Source organism: Sander lucioperca, chromosome 6 (assembly GCF_008315115.2).
Source record: "Sander lucioperca isolate FBNREF2018 chromosome 6, SLUC_FBN_1.2, whole genome shotgun sequence".
Classification (NCBI taxonomy): domain Eukaryota; kingdom Metazoa; phylum Chordata; class Actinopteri; order Perciformes; family Percidae; genus Sander; species Sander lucioperca.
In genome coordinates, this window is record NC_050178.1 from 11,387,083 (window position 1) to 11,402,834 (window position 15,752).

General features: G+C 38.4%; 2 protein-coding genes across 2 annotated transcripts; one reads left to right on the plus strand and one right to left on the minus strand.

The window, feature by feature from the left end:
* Window positions 1-5,535: 5,535 nt before the first annotated feature.
* On the plus strand, window positions 5,536-10,262 carry LOC116051454. Its single transcript, XM_031301898.2, has 6 exons — window positions 5,536-5,827; window positions 6,747-7,366; window positions 7,557-7,667; window positions 7,990-8,051; window positions 8,485-8,745; window positions 8,959-10,262. The coding sequence occupies exons 2-6, from the start codon at window positions 6,757-6,759 to the stop codon at window positions 8,995-8,997; spliced, it is 1,083 nt and encodes a 360-aa protein (XP_031157758.1). The 5' UTR covers window positions 5,536-5,827; window positions 6,747-6,756; the 3' UTR covers window positions 8,998-10,262.
* A 1,397-nt stretch (window positions 10,263-11,659) lies between these two features.
* rplp2 (ribosomal protein, large P2) lies at window positions 11,660-13,695 on the minus strand. The gene is made up of 5 exons (XM_031301899.2): window positions 13,487-13,695; window positions 12,356-12,479; window positions 12,200-12,248; window positions 12,012-12,110; window positions 11,660-11,788 (listed from the first exon to the last, which is right to left on the minus strand). The coding sequence occupies exons 2-5, from the start codon at window positions 12,476-12,478 to the stop codon at window positions 11,712-11,714; spliced, it is 348 nt and encodes a 115-aa protein (XP_031157759.1). The 5' UTR covers window position 12,479; window positions 13,487-13,695; the 3' UTR covers window positions 11,660-11,711.
* Between the last annotated feature and the right edge of the window lie 2,057 nt (window positions 13,696-15,752).

Below are 15,752 nucleotides of genomic sequence, written 5' to 3' on the forward strand. Positions count from 1 at the left end.
TCTGCGATAAATTGGACTTGTGACATCAAGCAAATTTAAACTTTTTTTTAAACTTTTTCTCTGTTCGACAATAGTGATGAATGTAAGTGTAAGTGTCAGTGCATGGCTGCAGGTCAATACTCATTACCACCTCATGTTAGCTGTTATTAATGCCTTCTCACTGCTGGTTCTCTGCACTGATATCATGATGGCATCTCTCTCCCTGCCTCTTCATTTCTTTCTATTCAAAAATTCTACCCAGTGAGTCCGTGTCACACCACAAGAGGGAAAAAAAGCCGGGTAAGTGTTTTTTTAAAATATATATATCTGGTGTCGTGGTGTAGGTGGCAGATTGGAGGAGCAGACGTTTTCTTGTTGTGTATTTTGTAACAAGGAAACAGGAAGATCAAACAGGATTATCAAATCATGGAGAAATGCAACAGATGGAAAGCTGACATATTGAGGAGTTTTTGTTGTTGTCTGGGATACCGATCAAATTAGCGTTTTCTTTCTATTGGCACAACTCTTCACTAGATGGAGAAATTCTAGTGCTGTGAGCTTGACAATGTTTTTGACTGTGATAGCTTCAAAAGCAAAAACACTAAATTAAATATGCAGACCAAATGAATTATTTATAAGATTATCTATCTTGGCCACCAATGCTAGGAGCTGGCTGTTTCATTTAATGCTTAATTGTCCCAAACATTCACATCACAGACATATCATTGGGAAATATGTTAAAACAGTATCACATTCTGGTCAGTGCACACTTTGTGATTTTCGGAGCCAATTCCTTGCTCAGTAAGACAAAGCTGTTAAAGTAATTTCCTGCTAAAATATACTGGCTGTGTTTTTGCAGTGTGTTCAGAGGCCTGCTCCTGTTGTCATTTAGTTAACGCTCAGGTCAACGGGTCGCCCTTCTGCCCTGCTGATCACTGATCCTACAGTGATACAACGGAGACGAGGCCTGATAGCATTATAGCATTTAACAGACAGGTGGTTCTGGCAAGGTCAAAGCTAATGTGAGGCTGTCATTTATAATTCATCGGGTGTTCCACGAAGAGATCACATCCATCCTGCCTTTGATAAAGATTCACCCCAAGAAATCCATTCTTGGAGTGTCCAATCACTGTGACACAGCAGACTGTACCGCAACTCTTAATGGATCTAAAAATATTCCCCTTGCATGACTCTGTTCTTCGTGATAAGAAGAACGGTCCCACTCCTTAAAGGGGAAACAATGGATGAGTCTCACACGAAAGCTCAGACTGTGAAACTCATATCTGTAGATTGGGTTACTCTTTTGTCAGCAGACACATTATAAGCCAATTTCAGACCTGCACAGACAGCAGGCTGGAGTTCACTCCCTCCAGAGGGCAAAGTCAAAGTTGGACATGGGCAGCTTGTATTTAATCCGTCCAAAGTATCCTGTTTCTTCCAGTGACGGTAACTGGCATCAAGCTGGCTCACCGCTGCCATGACCTTGCCATTATATGTTTGATCAAAGTGCGAACGCAGTGCTCAATATTGAGTGGCAAAGCAATCCTCATGGGTTTAATATTGATCAAAGTTCAGCAGTGCTCACCTACAGTATTCCTCGAGCCATTGATTCTGTGCCCTGATTTTGCTAATCAACAACATTCAGATATTGGTTTTGCATTACTTTTATAGCTGCTTTATTTAATACAGGGCTAATATGATTAAATGGAAAAGCTAAATGATCTTCACCAAAAGGTAAAGGATGCATTATGACAAATGCGCCGCATATTTTTGGCACTAGATAAGTGAAGCTTGTGAGGCGCTCCATCTGCTCTCTCAGCACTGGAGAGGATGAAGGAAAGACAGGTGGAGGACACACTCTATTTCTTAATGGGGGTGATGGGAGATCAGGCATCCTGACACAGTGTCATAAAACACTAATGTTCGGGAAGTCATTCTGTTTCTCATTTTTAGTTTAATTTGCTTCACCCATGCTGGAAGTCCCTGATATCATTGAGGCATCCTGCATGTCCTCCAATTTATTGCTGACTCCGATTTTAAGATAATACATAAATCAACTTGAATCTATCTTATCTTATAATATTATATATATATATATATATATATATATATATATATATATATATATATATATATATATATATATATTGCCCCATCCATCCTTGGCAGTCCTCTCCTCTTCCTTCAAGCTCGGGTCCTCGGGATCTCAGATGTTGTTCCTGGAATTTGCTGGAGCCACTGTCCCAGTTTGGGGGTTACAGCCCGAGTGCATATATAGAATTCGCATTAACAGATTTTCTCTTATCCTTTCCTTTTTAGTGATGTGATAAGAAACTCCTGTGATCCTGATTGAGAGTTTGTGGCAGAAGGACTTTGTTCCTAAAAACATCAATTATTCAAATGACATTTTGGCCTACTTCAATAATTCAGAGTGGCTTAAAGGGACATGTGTGACAACCATTTAATTAATATCATAGGAAATCAATAAAGTGAGTCTATAGTAATTTTGGATGTATAGATTAATGGAATCGTTGTATCCTCCAGTATCCGTCTGAGTATGCTTTGTTAGCTCAGTTTGGCTCTATACTAAGATTGGAGTAGGGTGAGTAATGATTCAAGGAGATAAAGATTTATGACAGGTAACTGCACCGTGACTGCTCCGCTGCAGTGCGTCAGCCCTGGAGGTCAATGGCCAGACTTTGTGGGACGAAACTCGAGTCTCACTTTGTCCTGCTTAACACCAATGAAAAATGAAAAAGGTGACCTCAAGTATCACCCGGGTTCAGATAGTAGGTGACGTGTTGCCTTCAGATGACCACAGGCCGCTCTTCACATCTGGGAAGCCAAAAATGTTTTACAACGACTAAATTAGAGAGGCGTGTGCCAAGTATGGGTCATTTAGCTGTAGTGCATTTTCAAAGATGAATCTGGAAAACACTACACACAAAAATAACCTTAATTATTCTCACAATGGGAATGACTACTGTATATAAAACAAAGGCAAAGCTTCCAGAATAGAGAAAGATTCATTAATTTAGACTTCAGTATTTAGTCATTTAAACTGGATTGTTATTGTACCTAAAACATTTCCTCTTAGATTACACACTCCACAAACTAACATGTACTGTTTGAAAATCTCAAAATGGACTGTGAGAGCAAGGCGAGGTTTGTTTTGTATGTAAAATATTAATCTGTAAAGTAAATCACAACTTAAGCTGTCAAATAAATGTATTGGAGTAATAATTCCAATATGCATAGTCAAGTAGAAGTATAAAGTAGCATGACATGGAAATACTAAGTAAAATGTACTTAGTTACAATCCACCGCTGCATACAGGTAACACAAGTGAGACGTTTGATAGCCTAACTCATGGGGACAGGATTGGATTTGTGAGGCCATAGAGACAACGCTGTTTCACAGTGTTTAGCATGACACCTTATGGCCTTAATGTGGTACTACATACAAAGCAAACATGGAAGGTTTTCACTAATTTGTTTGTTTTTGTAAAAATATATGTGTTGGCATACATACATATGAAATAGGAAAGAATAGGAATAGGAGTTTTAATTTTCTATACGGCAATTAGTAATTACATTTAAAAAAACAAGTGAGGGGTTTGTCCAACTGAAGTTCACAAAAAGCTGATTAAATTACAATTTATTTCCTGTCTAAATTTTGGAATAAATGTGGAAAACCAGTCATTTGTATTTCAGATGCATAGGAATCTCTCTTTAAAGCACAACATAATTAGGTGTAAGTAAAGACATTTTAAAATCTTAGTTTCCCTAATAACATTAAAAGAATCAGCAATATGATGAAGATATATTTAGGCCAATTGGGGTCATGAAGTCAAAAGGACACGCTCATAATGATCAAACTACAGTCTGCTATAGTCTCTAGACAAACAGAATGAAGGTGCTTGTTAACTCCAACCAGTTGGACCAGAAACTGGGCAACTAACCAGTTACAGAAAACATCTCTTGTTTCCGGTAAAGAGATTACTCATCAGATACAGTGGTCGTGAAAAACATTGTTGATCGATAGGGAAATAAGCAAGAGGTAAAGCACTTTTTCCTTCTATGAAAATAGTTTTACACTGATAACATTCATTTCATTTTCATTCATTTCCAGAAGAAATCTCTGACAGCATTGCATACTGCAGTAGTACTGGGTAAATCCCAGAAAAGCAGTGATTGCAAAACTTGGGGAAACCGTCTGAGGTGAAGTCATAATAGTTTGTTCAGTTCATTGGCGTGCTGCCCGTGGTAAATGATTAACACAATTAAAGGTGGAAATGCTGATGAATTTATTGGTTATCACCATTAAAATAGCCTGGAGAAAATGCCATATACATGCAATATAACCATGGAAACCAATATTTAAAGCTTTCCTTTAAAAGAAACTACTGATAGAAAGAAATATGGGTAATAATGGGCTACAAATGGGGCAAAATCAATTTCTGCTATTGTTATTATTATTATTGTTAATGTTTTTGCTGGGCTTTTTGCAAAATTTTAAACAGTTTTATATTAAACAATGAATCGATTCATCGTAAAAAAAAAAAATTGACTGATATAATCAATATTGTAATATTGTTACATATTTGTACGGTATATAACACATTTGCCTGTATACTGTAGAGATCTGACTATACTTAGGCCTACAGGTAAAGGTATTAAACTGTGTGGTGTTTTGAACATTTTGTCTACCCTCATTAATATAAATAGGGTGGACAAAATAATAGAAACACACCAGCATAACCATACTATTCAACAGCACTTCAAACTAAAGCCTCCAAATTGATCAGCAAAACAAAATAATTGTACAGTGTGTATTCAATACATCAATACAATATCTAATTTGTTTAATTTTTGTTTTTTCTTCTGGATCTACAAAAACACACCGATCCAAGGGATAATATTTATAAGTGCGTGAAGTAAAACTCTGTTCAACACTAGAAAAAAACGATGTCCAACAACCAAGATGTTGAAAGACAGACATAAAACATGCAACATAAAATCAATACAGCTAAAACAAAAGATTAAAAAAAGCTCAAGTAAAATGTAATTAATAATCTTTCACCTTACTGTACTGCAGGCCTATATATAAACCCTAACCTCTGGAAGTCCCCCTTGTTTTAGTCAACTCCATATTTGGCTCCATTATTTACTGAAGGCTTCATAAACACTGACCATTGTGTGTCTTGTCTGCAATGTGCGGACTCTGTGTATGCTTTTATTGTGTAGGCTATGTTAAATGTTGTACCAACACACTGCAAACCAATTCCCCTCTGGGAAGATAAAGTAATAAATAAATGAATGAATGATGGGTATGGACCATTGTTATATGTGAACACAGATATTCAGGAGCATATGCCCATTGGTGATATCATAGCCTTCATATGATGCAGCTTGTGTTGTTCTGGCAAACTCGTAATTCATATTCAATTCCTTAATTAGGCTATTCAAACACAACACATGTTCAAATGAAAGCTTTTACTTCCTGTAAAACGTGGCAAAACCACCGGGGAGGGGCAGATTTACAGCAGAACCGAGAGCTCCGGCGAAACCGTAAACAAGTTACATTCTGACGCCTGAGCTCACATGCAAAGCAGGAAGACTTTTATGGTTTTCCCCGTCGTCCCCGCCTACTTTTACATATTCAGCCTAAATATGACCAAACTGTAGGCGGCTGCAGGTAAGGAAGGCGGGCAGAGACGTGTCCAAAGATGTGTTGGGGAAATAGTGAGCAGGTAACGTTAGTCCCTTCATGACAGAGGCAACTTTAGTCGCATTCAGTAACTACTCTGCAGGGACGGTTCTAGCCTACTGTTGCTGAAGGAGACCAGGTGAGTCCATAGATACACTAGCGCTATCCTGTAGTATTAAATGACTGCTAGTTTATTCCTATTCTTCTGACTTTAGAGCAGTGTTTGAAAACGATTCTACATTTTCTGCAGCTATGATCCACAGACTAGCACTGTAATAGAAGGCTTTAGTTCATGCTTTCTGGTCCACATAATAAACATTTTAAACAAGTACTTTTTTTTAGTAAACAAGTATGTCTCTAGGCTATATATGTGGTTTAATCGACGAGATGAACTGTTTTAATAATTGATTATTTTTTTGTTATTTTTCTAGCTTCCTGGTTTCTTTCTCTCTTGTGATAATGAAATGAATACCTTGGGACTCTATGTTCAGACAAACAAGCTATCTGATCTATAGGTCCACTATTTTTTAGGAGATCAAATAATTAATCGATTGAACAACAAGACAATAATTGGCAGGTTAATTGATTATGAAGATAGTCCTTAGTGCCAGCCTCAATACAGTTTAGGGCTGCAACTAATGATTACTTTCATTATTAATTAATCTGCTGACTTAATTTCTTGATTAATTATTAACTAATCTTTTGGTCTATAAAATAGTAAAACAAAAATGTCCAAATTGACATCTTAAAATAGTTTGTTTTGTCTGGCCAACACTCCAAAACCCAAAATATATTTACTTAATGATCACATACTGTAAAACAAAAATAAAAGCAGCAAATCATCACAATTGAGAACCTGGGACAATGCATTGTTTGGCATTGTTGCTTGAAAAATGACTCAAGCTATTTTTCTGTTGATTGACTAATCGTTTCAGCTCTTAAGGCTTCTTCCAAAATGCGGCTTAGAGCATGAGTGATGTCTGACTGAAATTGGCAGACGTTTGATGCAAAACAATCTTGTAACCTATTGTATGTGTGGTGTTTTCTTTTTCTTGTAGTCGTCCCACCATGGAAACACTGACAGAAACACAAAGGCCCAATAACGGCCAGTTGATTTTTGTGCCTCACAAGGATACAATCCGTCTGCTGGAGGTGTACGTCAAGCGCAGCCTCAGCGTAAATGACGGGACATTGGGGGATAAGAGGGCAGGGAGGAAAGAAAAGTGGGTGACAATGCCAAGAAAGCTAAGACGACATTCCAGTGACCCTTCCCTTCACTTGGCCGATGGATTAAACGACAACAAAATTGGTACATTTTCTGCAGTCGAACTTCCTGCAGCGCCGCCTGAGAAACGACCTGAGGAAGCAGAGAAACCCACCAAAAAGTCAAAGAAGAACAAGAAGCCCTCACTGTGGAAAAGTTTCCTTGATTTTTTCTCTCGGAAGAGTGACGAGGAGATAGATGAAGAGCAGGACGGTCCATTAGAGATGGCCGAGGCCACCTCAGCAGAAGACACTGTGACAACCTGCCTGCCCATATCTCCAGACCTTTCACCAAAAAGAAAGGCCACGAGGAAAAAATCCATAAAAAGAAGGTTCTCCAAAAGGCGCTTATCTCTTACAAAACAAAATAAACCTGGTAAAGATCTCCAACCTGCTGACATCACACGAGTTGAGGGTAAGTTTGATGATTGAACTCGACTGAATAAATTAACCTCATTTGTGTGGTGTTAGAAGTGACAAATAATATGTTAAAATGTTGTCTTAATGTAACCAGACTTATTGGAAATAGGTTGTAAAAAAAATGCTCTAACCACATGCTGTTTATCCTGAAGGACATTTACAAATAATTGATTGCTTCTTTGCAGCTGTCGTCAGCGTGGAACCGACAGAATATTACTACGAGAAGGTGTCAGAGGAACTGGAAAAAATTGTTCACGAGGTCCAAGGAAAAGAGGAAGTTCAACCTCTCTCTGATGGTAAGAAACTGTTTCACTTTGCATTCATTGAGCCTTGCCAAGTGCGAGGCAGTATTCAAATGCTTTCAAAGCATTTTAGTTGGTGATAAAACAGCACCAGACAATAAACAGTTTCTCTGATAAATGTAGTTTGTAATGGGTTTAAGTAGTGAAAGTTGGGTTGACTTGAAGTAAAAAAAAAAATGTACCATCCTATCATTTCTCTTGGCTGTGTCTTAGCTCTGCATTATTATAATAACTCAAAGATGAAATTAATTCCTATAACTTCATTAGTTGTTCAGCATATTGATTACATTTCCCCTTGCTTTGTGTTTTCTCTCAGAGGAAGTTATCGACAGGATCATTAATTTAACAAAGGAGGAGGGTGATGCCATAGAAATCAAGGTTGGTATTAATTGCTGTTTTAAGTAAAACAAACAAGTTGATGAGACTGCGTAACGATTAATAATTTTGCTGAAAATGCTTCAGACAGAGTGGGTTATTTATAAGATTATGCAATTCGTTAATTATTAGAATTAATTACGGTAACATACATATAAAGTGTTGTTGTGCTTGAGCAGTTTCAACAGAAAGCAAAAGCACATTAATAAACCATAACCAGCTGTTATAAAGTCAAGACAATAAAAAGTACAAACTCCAAGAACATCATGTTTGATTGGCCAGTCACCTGCTAGAATAATAAAACAGTATTTTAGCAGTGGTTAGGCTGTTTTATGGTGTCCTTTTTTTTACCATGCTTGTTTCTTAGCAGTAAAATCCCTGATAGGTCAAAGTGTACTGTATTTACTGACAGCCTGGCTCTCCTTATCACCTGCAGCTGAAAGACAACCCCACCCTGAACAGCTTCTTTCAAGGGATGTCATACTCTTCATTCCAGAAGTTGGCTGATGCGTATCTGGAGACCGAAGCATTGCCGACCCACAATCCTCCCACTGTCCTACCGACAGCACCTGAGCTGGTCAAGTTGGCCTTTACGCTGGACTTTACTGCCAGGATAGCCGGGCTCTCCAAACAGAATATAGGTCACATCACTGGCCTGGGGCACCGTTATCTACAGGACCGATTTAAATACCAACAGGTAAGAATCACACCTGTTGAAAAAAGAGAAAACAGAGAAAACTTAACATTAGACATAGACAGCTTTGGTGCTCTTTTTCTGTGTGAAATTTAAACCACATAACGATTCAGCTTGAATTTAAGTATGTGCAGTATATGAGTTAATTTGTAGTGCAGCATACAGTATGAACAGTCACACACCAAGAGGTTATAACTCTTTTGTTGTCTTTTACAGGCATGTACAAATCATCCAGGGTCCAACAGTGATGTCTGAGAGGCAGACATTCAAAAACAAAACCATTGCTGCAAGTGAAGCGTTCAACTTTTCTCAGGATGTGTTGCAAGCATGAATTTCCCCTTTTGAGATCACAGTGTGGGTACCTCACACAACAAGTTTTAAGCTTGTAAACGACAAATTGTTGCCATTAACATTTGAGTGTGTACTTCTCAAAGAGTTGACTGGTGTCCTTCACATGTAAGATCACAGTCCTAAAACATGACGCAATATTTTAGACTCACAAATAGCTGATTCTACAATGACACTAATAATGTGATGCTTTTTTCTTTGTTACAAATCCACCATTGAATTCTATACTTCCTGTATATTGATTTGTAATTATACAAAGGAGCAATGCAATAACTTGTGATGTGTATAAGCTATAAGACACCACTGTGCAATATATATATATATATAAATATTTCTAGGATTTTAAAATAAGTCAAGCTAAGTGAAATGTGACATGAATGCTGGCGTTCATATTACATATTTGAAAGATGATTTAATGCTCAAATTTGTGTCTGTGTTTTTTGTATTTATGACACCATACATTTCTGTCAGGCTTTACTCTTTGGTAATTGAACTTGTCTCTTGAACTGTGCAACTCTTTGCAATATATAGAGCAATGCAAAATCAAGGCTTACTAAAACGCTAATGGCACTCTTGGCCTCACTCCATCTGTAAAATAATCATTGAGTACAAATATTTTTATTCCAAGAAATCCACTCCTTCTTCACTAGAAGAGAGGGTGAAATCTAATAGAATGAGTAATGTCCAACAGCTGGAGGCTAATACTGCAGTTTCTTTTGGATGGGAGTGTCCCTTTTCTGTGGCCAGTGTTTCCCAACCTGGGGTAAGGACACCGTCAAGGGGTCGCGAGATACATTTTAAGGCTTACAAGACAATTAAAAAGACAGATGTCTGGGAAAAGACGCATAATTATGTTTGATTTTTCAGACAATATATATAGATTTGCCTTTTTGCTCCTGGATAATCAGACCTTATCCATCTTCTAAAATGTCTCAAAAAATAACTCTTTGATGAAACAGTGGTATAAATGTGCAACCAATGACAAGCTGACTAATGCTTTAATTTAAGGCGTCACAAGTCAAAAATTTGAATTTTGAAAGTACTGTTCAACTTTATAAAGCAAGCTAGTTGTGCGAAGGTGGAGGAATGAACAACACCTTACTGCTGCAACCTTATGCACAGTGTGGGTTGATCATGCAGCTAAACATTAGTAAAAGATGTGTTCATGTGTATACTTCTGTAAAGATTGTTGATGGCATCTGTATTAGATTCCCAGCCGTCAGGTAATTATGAGATGTGACAGTCAGTCCGTCAGTTACATGCTTAAAGCGTGCAGTGATGGCTCTCACCTGTGGTTCAGGTTCCCCTGCAGCAGGCCTTTTTCTACAAAATGAAGGACCGCCTTTATATCGTGCCAGAACTAATGTGCTCACAAGGGATTCTCGTGCATCCAGCAGCACAGTGCTATGCAACACATGTACTCACATGCGTCAGGGAAAAGAGGGTGGCAGAAGCAAATGGAGAAAAAGATGAAGAGACCGCTCAGTGAAAACAGTAGTCCTGGTGTCCTCAATCACTGCCATGTGAATTTTAATTGGTGTTAAATGTGAATTGTGAATCTAAATATTTTCATACATAATGCATTCATGTTTCTAACTACTTTACATTTAGATGAGTTTTGTTTATTTTCCCAACATGGAAGGTGACGTCTGAAACTTTGTTGACACACGTTCAGGTGACTGTCAGGTAAGAAGAAAAAAAAAATGAAATAACAAAAGATGAATTGTGATGCAACTGATGACTCACATCTCATTTATACACCACAGTCCCAGCCCTTAGATCAGCACAAATTTCCCAGCACTGTTGACTCGTCATAGCACGGAAAGCACAGGTGTAATTAATAACATTAATTACAGCTCTGCAGCACTGAGGTGTCCCTGCAGGCACTATAGGGCCCTGCTTCTGGACTACAGCCATTATTAATGGTATTAGTTAAAAAACTATAATTTTACCATGAGAAACATCTGTTGAGGCTTACATAAGTAATTGCTTAGTGAAGAACGTTACCATCTACTAGACTTCTTTTCTTAATTTGTGAAAGTACCTGTCTCACATCTGTTTGTAAATTACCTCCCCATAAACACTTTGTTTTTTACCACAAAATCTGAGTTATAGTTACAAAAAATCAGCATTTTGTTTCTCTATTGAGCATTAGTTTAAATAAAAGGCCTGTTTTACTGCTGTTCAAAAACAACACCAATGTAAAAATAAAAATAACAATGTTAATTATTGACATTGGTTGTTTAATACATGAGATGACAAAACTGTTGGCAGGTTTTAATGCGGTTTTGAGTTGTGGTGGTGGGGCTATCTCTGCGTTATAGTTGGATCAAGGATTGTCCCTTTAAGCCGGAGCCATTATGTGGTTATCTGGCCAACAGCAGGACAGACTGACCACATGCAGGGTCTGGATTGCCTAATGACGACGGGTTGCCCAGTCTAGACTATTTTTAGCTGACAACAAAAAAACTTTCAACATCAAGCTTTGAAAGCCAGACAATTATTATTAGTGGTAATGTCTTTGGGAATAATTACTTTTGCACAGGCAAAGGACAAAAAGACAATGTGATGAGTGTAAACCTTTTACATTTTTATTGCTTTTTAAACACAGAGAATGCAGATTAATCAAAGAGTCCAAAGCCCATATCTTCGTCTGACTCTTCTGATTCCTCTTTTTTCTCTTCCTTTTTCTCTTCCGCTGGAAACGAGATGGAGAAAGACAACAGTCAACACTACAGACGTTATTAAGAATGTTTAGCAGCACTTAATTCCAATAAAGACTGCTAAATGCATCATAGCATTTGCATTGCTATCGAAATGCAATAATATACGATAATGCCATTTAGTACTTAAAGGAATCCTAGAGAAACTGAAAAAATCCATTTATCAACTTAAGGTAAGAATGAGGGGTATACACATACCAGCAGCAGGCGCAGCCCCAGCTCCAGCGGCCCCAGCAGCAGCAGCGGCAGGGGCCGCTGCAGCACCACCTGCTGGTACGGAGGCTAACTTAGAGAGGCCTGTGGACAAAGGAAAAATAATTTTTTTAGCCCTCTTCCATGTAAGACATCTTGAAATCTTCAAAGCATGTTAACTAAGAGGCCTTTACCTGAGTTCATGACGGCATTGATGTCTTTCCCATTCAGCTCGCTAATGACCTGCAGAGAAATATAAAGTTTAACTTCAGCCACACAGCATCTACTGTGGGAAAACATTTTATCTATTTTTTTTTAATTGCATAATCTACCGTTGTTAAATGGCATACCTTGTTTAAGCGTTCGTCATCGGCCTCAATTCCTACGCTGCCCAAGATGGCCTTGATGTCTTTTGCAGAGGGGCTGGTGTTTCCACCGAGCACGGCCAGGAGGTAAGCGGCCACGTAACGCATTCTGTATTGACAGAAGAGACACACAAAATGACAGGTGAACAATATGTGTGCTGCTCTGCAAGTTATGCAACTCTGACGTCAAGTCTGGGAGAGAAAAATAATAGAATGCTGCCCGCGTACCTGCTGGAACTTTTTTGAAGTTAGTTAAAATACAAACACACACTTGGCTTTGCTGATTTTACCTAGGCCGTAAAATAATTTAGAGGTAAAATTATTAGTATATCGTCATAAAGTCGACCTGGTAACTTTTATGATAATTGACTGATTTCAAGTTTTTTTTTTTTTTTTCTTTAAATAATTAAGCCTATGAGGATTTGCTGCTTCACCCGGTCTCTTATTATCTTTGGGTTTTGGAGTGTTGGTTGGACAAAACGAGCAGTGTGAATATGTCAACATGGACACCAGTAAATTGTGATGGAAACATGTCATGCTTTCCACATTTGGCAGGTTTATTTTTACCTAGCTATATCACGTTGTGACATCGTGGTGTACTTACATGAAGTAAACACTATTAAACATACACCCAGGCATAAAATAAGTTAGTTCAGAATACCATGGTGTGAATACTGTAACGTTAGTTCTCTCTCTAATGAGTAGCTACGTTAAGTGAATATTATTGGGAGAAGCCCAGTTTGACGTTAGCTTTAACGTTAGCTGTCCGTATATTGAAACGATGCTCAGACTTAGAATCTCACTCGGACAAGAATCAAAGGTCGGTGTTAAGAGTTTGTATTTCACTGTGCTTCACTTAAGATGTAGCCTAACGTTACTTTCTACTTCTCCGGCAGTGTCGCACCGTACAACTGTGACACATGGTATTTAGAGCGAACAGAGACAGCATGGCGGCCAGTGCTTTTCCTATAACGCTCACTGTCCTCCATTTGTGACAGCGGCTTCTGTTACAGCAACGCCACATTTTCCGTAATTAAAACCAACCGTCGAGTAGCTTTCGTATTAAAAACACAGTTAGCCATGACCTAATCGACACACAGTTTAAATTTAACTTACTTTTAAGTCTAAACAGACACGAAACGTCGGTCACGCTAGAAAATCCGGAAGAGAAGGGAGGAGGTAGGGGGATGTACCGGGAATTTTAGAGGAGTGTAATGCATCGATTTCATTGGTGCATTTGGAAGACAGACGTGTACGTCAGCATTTCGATAAACCAATGAATTACATGAATTAAAGAAATCTGTCACATGTATCCATAGACTGTACGTACCCATAGACTGTATATAAGAATGGACCAACAGAAGCGTTTAAAGACTTTATTTGTCCATTGTTTATTTCTAAAGAAACACAACAATGTATAAAAGGCTCCATTACCTTGTACCTCACGTTATGGCTCCGTAGTATACGGTTTTGTAAAAATAGGCTAACGATTGTGTCATAACCACGCAACTTACTGTCGCATAGTAGAGGAATTACCGTATAGTACAGGACAAACTCGCAGGCAGTTTGGACTTACATTAGCTGTTTAAGTTTAATTACTTATGTTAACTAGCATTTTAGTTAGCAATAATTAGCCTGTGTCCATGTTATCTCCTTACATATACCTACGCTCTCCTTCTCTGCAAGATTGGGAATTATTGAGATTTCTCTTGGCACAGCTACCAGAAGACTTCCAACTTTCAGACACGTTGCTCACGTCACATTTACGTTGTTTCTCTCAGTTAGAGGCTGCGCAGTAACGCTCAGCGCTCACTGGAAAAGTGCTTCTAAAGGCCTTCACTGGTCTCCGTCCAGAGCAACGGGATCTGTTGGTCCATTCTTATATACAGTCTATGCGGAGACCAGTGAAGGCATAGACTGTATATAAGAATGGACCAACAGATCCCGTTGATCGCTTTGTAGCATTAAAATGGCGCCATAGGAGGTTCGCGGTCCGAGGAGAAGCTTACCCCCTTGTACGTACCCCATTATTTACTATCACTGTATGTAATTAGTATTTAAATTACAACTTTCTGAACACTTTATATTACAATAAAAAACAGTGTGTTGTTGAAATCATTGTTTTATTTTATCATTGTTGAGTGTTTTCTTATTATTATAATAACTAAGCAATAGAATAATCTCCAATGAGGACAGGCTATACAAACTGCAATAGACTACTAAGTGTGCAGTGGTGGAGGAAGTATCCAGATTATTTAGGCTACTTCAGTAAACGTACTAATACCACACTGTAAACAATGATCTGTTACAAGTAAAAGTCCTGCATTGCAAATCTTAGGCTAGATAAGTAAAATAATCTAGGTATAATGACAAGAATGCACTTAAAGTATTGAAAGTACTCAATGCAGAAACAACTAAAAAACAACCAAAACCTTAAATGTGGTTTAATTTTCAGAAAACACCATATATTTGTTGTAGGCCTACTGCACATTGCTGCAGCTCCTCTTTTCACCCTGTGTGTTGAGCTCTCTGTTTTAGCTACAGAGTGAGACATCTCACTTCTGTTCCATCTTTGTTGGGAGTCGCACATGCGCAGTAAGTACTGCTACCTTGTCAGTTGCAGAATATGAGGGTGTGCCATGCTAACAGCTAGGCAAGCATTATGTAAGTATTAAGTATTAAGTGACGGACGTTCGTCACGGAAGGCTCCATGGTGTTCTTTGCCTCCAACGTCGCCTTCCAGGCAGCTAACCCTAGTCTTAACCCTAAACATAACCATTGCCGCGCTGCCTGGAAGGCAAAGTTGGGGGCAAAAAACACCAAACACCTCACGGAAGTAAAGGCTGGACTACAATAGAGCTGTTTGGAGCAGTTTGTGAACAGTGTTTTCTCTGGAAGATGGTAAGTCCCTTTGGGGTAGACTTTGGGCTTTTTCACTTTGTAAGCCTATAATGTGCACAAAAAGATATATAACACAATAAAGGAAAGGGGAAAAGCCAAAAAGCATAATATGAGCACTTTAAAGCTTTAGTGTGTAACCTTTTGATATTAATGAACGTCCGTTACATTCAAGCCATTGCCGAATGAGTTGCTTCAAAGCTAATTAAGACTATCAGCTCCACACAACTCTCTCTGTATTTCTCAGTATGGCTATGTTCAGAAGATTGTGTCGTCCGGTGACTTTCCCGTGCAGAAATTTGTGTGAAGATAATTACCTCTTCTGAAGAGTCCATCATGTTTTTTTAATCCTCCGTGTCCTCCTTGCATACTAGCAACTGTGTGCGCGATCACGGAAGGCTTGTATCATGTGGCCGTGCAGACAGTTTTGTTGTCATTACTTAGAATTCCTCATGGGGGAGACAGAAACTATGCACTATAGCTT

What these genes read in the sequence shown, in the direction of transcription:
- LOC116051454 (XM_031301898.2), top strand. Translation starts at nt 6,757, where the DNA reads ATGGAAACACTGACAGAAACACAAAGGCCCAATAACGGCCAGTTGATT. An exon ending in AGTTCAACCTCTCTCTGATG is followed by an intron (nt 7,668 to 7,989) that starts GTAAGAAACTGT and finishes GTTTTCTCTCAG; the next exon opens with AGGAAGTTATCGACAGGATC. An exon ending in GTGATGCCATAGAAATCAAG is followed by an intron (nt 8,052 to 8,484) that starts GTTGGTATTAAT and finishes TATCACCTGCAG; the next exon opens with CTGAAAGACAACCCCACCCT.
- rplp2 (XM_031301899.2), bottom strand. Translation starts at nt 12,478, where the DNA reads ATGCGTTACGTGGCCGCTTACCTCCTGGCCGTGCTCGGTGGAAACACC. An exon ending in ATGACGAACGCTTAAACAAG is followed by an intron (nt 12,249 to 12,355) that starts GTATGCCATTTA and finishes ATTTCTCTGCAG; the next exon opens with GTCATTAGCGAGCTGAATGG. An exon ending in CAATGCCGTCATGAACTCAG is followed by an intron (nt 12,111 to 12,199) that starts GTAAAGGCCTCT and finishes CTTTGTCCACAG; the next exon opens with GCCTCTCTAAGTTAGCCTCC.